Source organism: Rhinopithecus bieti, unplaced genomic scaffold (assembly GCF_001698545.2).
Source record: "Rhinopithecus bieti isolate Rb0 unplaced genomic scaffold, ASM169854v2 scaffold_65646, whole genome shotgun sequence".
NCBI classification, from domain to species: Eukaryota; Metazoa; Chordata; class Mammalia; order Primates; family Cercopithecidae; genus Rhinopithecus; species Rhinopithecus bieti.
This window is the reverse complement of record NW_016825020.1, coordinates 254,958-260,560: the sequence shown is the minus strand read 5'-3', so window position 1 is coordinate 260,560 and position 5,603 is coordinate 254,958. Positions and strand designations below refer to the sequence as shown.

General features: G+C 44.1%; 1 protein-coding gene across 5 annotated transcripts in view; it reads left to right on the top strand.

Annotated features, from left to right (window-relative positions):
• ARFGEF2 (ARF guanine nucleotide exchange factor 2) overlaps positions 1 to 5,603 on the top strand; it is a 114,179-nt gene that overhangs the window by 44,139 nt on the left and 64,437 nt on the right. For all 5 annotated transcript variants that reach the window (XM_017862771.1, XM_017862770.1, XM_017862772.1 and 2 more), the window contains exons 9-12: positions 519 to 649; positions 2,172 to 2,406; positions 3,372 to 3,471; positions 4,191 to 4,330. In XM_017862771.1, coding sequence (XP_017718260.1) covers positions 519 to 649; positions 2,172 to 2,406; positions 3,372 to 3,471; positions 4,191 to 4,330 — 606 coding nt within the window. The remainder of the gene's footprint in view (positions 1 to 518; positions 650 to 2,171; positions 2,407 to 3,371; positions 3,472 to 4,190; positions 4,331 to 5,603) is intronic.

The window sequence follows — 5,603 nt, the reverse complement described above, 5'->3', positions numbered from 1 at the left end:
TTTTTTGAGACGGAGTCTCGCTCTGCCGCCCAGGCTGGAGTGCAGTGGCCGGATCTCAGCTCACTGCAAGCTCCACCTCCCAGGTTTACACCATTCTCCTGCCTCAGCCTCCCGAGTAGCTGGGACTACAGGCGCCCGCCACATCGCCCGGCTAGTTTTTTGTATTTTTTAGTAGAGACGGGGTTTCACCGTGTTAGCCAGGATGGTCTCGATCTCCTGACTTCGTGATCCACCCGTCTCGGCCTCCCAAAGTGCTGGGATTACAGGCTTGAGCCACCGTGCCCGGCCTCTACATTTCTTATTTTTGATAAGAGTTATGCTTTTGTTTTGTCCTCTCCCTTTTTATTTTTTGAGATACGGTCTTACTATGTTCCCCACAGTGGAGCGCAGCAGTGCCACATGGCTTATTGCAGCCTTGACCTCTTGGGCTCAATGGATCCTCCTGCCTCAGCCTCCGGAGGAGCTGGGACTACAGGTGCGCGCCACCACACCCTGCTAATGTTTGTTTCTAATCCTAGGAATCGGATGCACAAGGACATCAAGTGGCTGCCAGGTTCTCCCACGTTCTGCAGAAGGATGCCTTCCTTGTGTTCCGCTCCCTGTGCAAGCTGTCCATGAAGCCCCTTGGTGAAGGCCCTCCAGACCCAAAGTAAGCAGACAGCAGTTCTTGGCCATCTTCAATCCAATGATCCAGCAGCACATGGTACTGTGTTTCACACTCCCCTTGTTCCAAGAAGTTTCAGTGTTGTGTCTCTTTGTCAGTGTAAGTGCAGGAATGGTTTTACAACTTTTCAGACTCATGCAGTCTCTATAGTCCTTTCATATTGAATTGTCTCTATCCCCACCAACCAAGATTTTGCCCAGTTTTGCTTTTCTTGGCATATGGATGCTAAAAACAGTCTGTTTGTTGAACACATAAAAGCACATTTTACTAGCTAGTGGATTGAATCTCCTGATGTGGGGTGGGGAGGGACAGGATACCTGCAAACCTCAGTTCCCTGTTGTGTTTGGAAACCTCTGCTTCATCGATACAGATCTAAGCCCCAGATTGGGACACAGGGAAGCCAAACATTTCTTTGTAGTAAACAAACTACTGCAAGGATGTCAGTGCTGTGGAGTGAAGAAAGCAGAGGCTTCAGAGCCAGAAAGAGCTGCATTTAGATCTTGGATCCTCCACCTGAGAGCAGTTCCTTTGTTATATGACTTACCAAGCCTCATCTGAAAAATGGGAATATGGAAAATCATCTTATAGGATTGATTAAATGAAATATCGGTGTTGTCCTGAGCATGGGGCCTTGTACTTTATAAATTGTCACTATCATTCCTGTCATTAGTCATTAATAATAATCTTCAATTCATCTATTGTGAATGCTGCTAATACTATGATAGGTATTAGGAAAATAGGCCGGGTGTGGTGGCTCACGCCTATAATCCCAACACTCTGGGAGGCCAAAGTGGGTGGATCACTTGAGGCCAGGAGTTTGAAACCAGCCTGGCCAACAAGACAAAACCCCATCTCTACTAAAAATACAAAAATTAGCTGGGTGTGCTGGTACGCACCTGTAATCCCAGCCACTCAGGAGGCTGAGGCAAGAGAATCGCTTGAACCCAGGAGGCAGAGGTTGCAATGAGCTGAGATCATGTCACTGAACTCTAGCCTGGGCAACAGAGCAACAATAAATTTTAAAAAATAAAAATAAGTGTTAAGAAAATAGTTCATGAAAATGTACCGTTTCTTACCATACCTGAACTCAGGGATGGGCAGCGGGGAGGGAGGGCTGTGAGGTAGGTGGATAAAGAGCACCGTCTTCATGGTGTGTGAAGATAGGGTGAGCCAGGTGTCTCAGCCTCCCACAAGTGATGTAAAGTCATTGATTCTCTCAGTGCAGTTGTAGAACCTGCTCTCCAGAATCAGTTGACACTTTGCTCCTGCTGTATTCTCTACTTCGTGATGGAGAGAGGCGAAAAGGAATTGGTAGCTCTTGTTCTCAAAGGGCCTGCAATTCCAGAAGGACCCACCTCATGCCATCTGCCCTGATTCTCCTGACATTTAGGTGCTATTAAATCTTTAAACTTCTGCTCATTGGTAGAGGAGCAAGGCCTTCTCAAGAAACATACTGTTTGACATTTTTTCTTTTAGCACTGTTGTGGTTTTTCATTTTCTTTACCAGATCCCATGAGCTGCGTTCCAAGGTGGTTTCCCTGCAGCTGCTCCTCTCTGTGTTACAAAATGCTGGCCCCGTATTTAGGACTCACGAGATGTTCATCAATGCAATCAAGCAATATCTCTGTGTGGCCTTGTCCAAAAACGGCGTCTCTTCAGTGCCTGATGTCTTTGAGCTGTCTCTTGCCATTTTTCTTACTCTTCTTTCAAACTTTAAAATGCACTTGAAAATGCAGATAGAGGTATGGACTCCAAAGTTTTTTCATTTGATTATTTACTATTATTAATAATAATACTCAATGTTGAGAATGCTGCTAATATTATACACTAAGCATTAGGAAAATGGTTCGTGAAAATGTTTCATATCTTACCATCCGGAACTCAGGAGTGGGCAGGGGCAGGGAGGGTAAATGGCATACTCATCAGCTGGCACCCCAGTAAATCAGAACTTTTTAAATGAGTAAGAGAGTATCTTTTTATAAAAAGTTACTGCCCTCAGGCTGGGCACAGTGGCTCATGCCTGTAATCCCAGCACTTTGGGAGGCTGAGGGGGGCAGATCACGAGGTCAGATCGAGATCATCCTGGCTAACATGGTGAAACCCTGTTTTTACTAAAAATACAAAAAAATTAGCCGGGCGAGGTGGCGAGCGCCTGTAGTCCCAGCTACTTGGGAGGCTGAGGCAGGAGAATGGCATGAACCCAGGAGGCAGAGCTTGCAGTGAGCTGAGATTGCGCCACTGCACTCCAGCCTGGGCAACAGAGCGAGACTCCGTCTCAAAAAAAAAAAAAAAAGTTACTGCCCCCAGATCTTATGTGCCTTTCATTTTAACCAAAGGATGTGGGCTGTATGCTGGGCTCACCCCCTAAACATGTCTTTTGGTCTGTAAATTGTTCGAAATCATTTAGATTAGTTACCAAATTGAGAAATCCTATTTTACATGAAAATCCAGATTTCTGGTTTCTCTCCAAAACGTCACAACATGGGTCCTGCATTTCCACTTGGCAGCTCCCCTGATGGCCCCTACCCTGCCAGCCGTCCCCACCAAGGCCAGGGTCCTGACGCTGCCCAGCTGGGTGGGCCCTCCACTCTCCTGCCCAGGGTGCTTTACTTACTGCAGGATCAGGTTGGCTTCTGAAGACTTTGGAGGTTTTGAGCCCTGGTTGAAACTGTTAATTAGTGTCCTCCTTTGTCTTTATGTCATATAGGTCTTTTTCAAAGAAATTTTCTTGAACATTTTAGAAACATCAACAAGTTCTTTTGAGCACAGGTGGATGGTCATTCAGACTCTGACGAGGATCTGTGCAGGTATTTTCTCCTGGGGACACTCATCCACTGGACTTTTGATGCTTTAATTTGCCAGAGCTTAGATTAAGACTTTTAACTCCTCCTTTTAGAGTTTTAAAGAAGGATTGGAAATAGAAGGCTAATTCTAACTTAGTCCTGTCCCACCTCTCCTTTTTTAGAGGATGACCAACTCAGGCTGGTTTGCCAAGGACTTCCTGGTTTTAGCACTAAGTCTCATGTCCCAGAAACCCCCTAATCTCGTCAAACTGGAACACTTGGTTACATTACCTACAAGCTGAGTACTGTTAATCACAGGACTTAAGATATTGGTGCTGCCAATTTTTGATTGGGTGCTATGGTAAATGTGGATTTATCTTACACTATACAATTGTGTGGCCTCAAAGTAAGCATCCTGCTTGTCTGGCATCAAATGTATTTTTGTAAGAGTGACACAACTTTAAGAGGTGGATCAGGCAATTGTTAGCCCCTTCCTTGATGAGAAAAGTGAGCCTTGGACGGGTGGAATGAACTGCCTGAGATTTCAGTTTGCTCAGAAGCGGGCCTGAAAACAACCTCCTCTCTGCCAGCTTCCTAGTACTTCCGACATGTGTTTCCTGAGTGAGATGCGGCCACTGGAGTCTGTAGTTCACTGGGGAAATTTGTTGGCAACATCTTGTTTGATAAGAAAACATAACTGCTATTTGATCAGAATTTCTGATACTTGTATGTTATTTTCCAAGATGCCCAGTGTGTTGTGGATATTTATGTCAACTACGACTGTGATTTAAATGCTGCTAACATTTTCGAGCGCCTTGTAAATGATTTATCCAAAATTGCTCAGGGAAGAAGTGGACATGAGCTGGGAATGACACCTCTGCAGGTAAAAACACTGTGGACACTCAATTATATTAAAGTTTATTCATTCCAATAAACATTTATTGAGTGCCACCACATGCCAGGCACTGTCCTTGATATAGCAGTGAACAAAACAGGCATACGTATTCACACATTTCCTGCCATCATAAAACAACATAAAACTTCATTAAACTTCATTAAACATCATAAAACTTCAGTAAAGAAGTCAGTTCAGATGATCATAAGGTCTGTAGAGAAGAATAAAGCAGGGACGGCAGAGAGGAAGTGCTGGAGGTGGGGTGCTGTAATTCTTAATGGAGTCATTAGGGTAGTATCCCTTAGAAGGTGACCTTTGAGCTGAGACCCATAGGAAGCAAATTCATTCTCAGTCACCCTTCCAAAGATAGCGTGGAAAACAGGATCCCAGTCTGCAATAGAGGCAAAGGAGATTGGCTAGTAGCAGAATACCTTATTAGAGCACCTACAAAGAAAATAGGATGCTTAACTCTAGGTTTCTGAATGAACTGGTCAGAGGGTCTCCGACCTTCCTGGAATTATGTGTGGAATGTTGGTGTATGGGCATTTTTCCTAAAAGATGGTCATAGTTGTCATTAGAATCACAGAGATCTGTGCTGTCCGAGATGCTGTTTTGAATCTAAAATATTTGCAGTTTTTTTTAGATGATCTGCAACTCATATTCAATTTGTTATTTAAGAATGCTATTTATTTTGAAAATCAGTATTTTATTTACTTAAAGGGTGAGCCTTAAAATGGAATGCATTTATGGGTGTTTAGGGGATACGTTGTATCCAGAGTCACTTGCAGCATAATTCAAGGTTCTTTTCTCCTTTTTTTCAGAGTCACTGGTGAAGACCTTGTTATTTGTGTGTGATTTTTTTTTTTTTTTTTTTTTTTTTTTTTTTTGAGACAGAATCTCGCTTTGTCACCCAGGCTGGAGTGCAGTGGCACGATCTGAGCTCACTGCAACGTCCACCTCCCAGGTTCAAGTGATTCTCCTGCCTCAGCCTCCCGAGTGGCAGGGATTACAGGTGGCTGCCACCACACCCGGCCTGTTTTTGTCTTTTTGGTAGAGACAGGGTTTCACCATCTTGTCCAGGCTGGTCTTGAACTCCTTACCTCAGGTGATCCCCCTGCCTCAGCCTCCCGAAGTGCTAGGATTACAGGCGTGAACCACAGCGCCTGCCCAAGACCTTGTTATTAAAAAATAATAATAAAATTTAAAAAAATTTTTTTTAATTGCACAAGCAGTGAATGAAAACTTCTTTTGAAAATCCAGG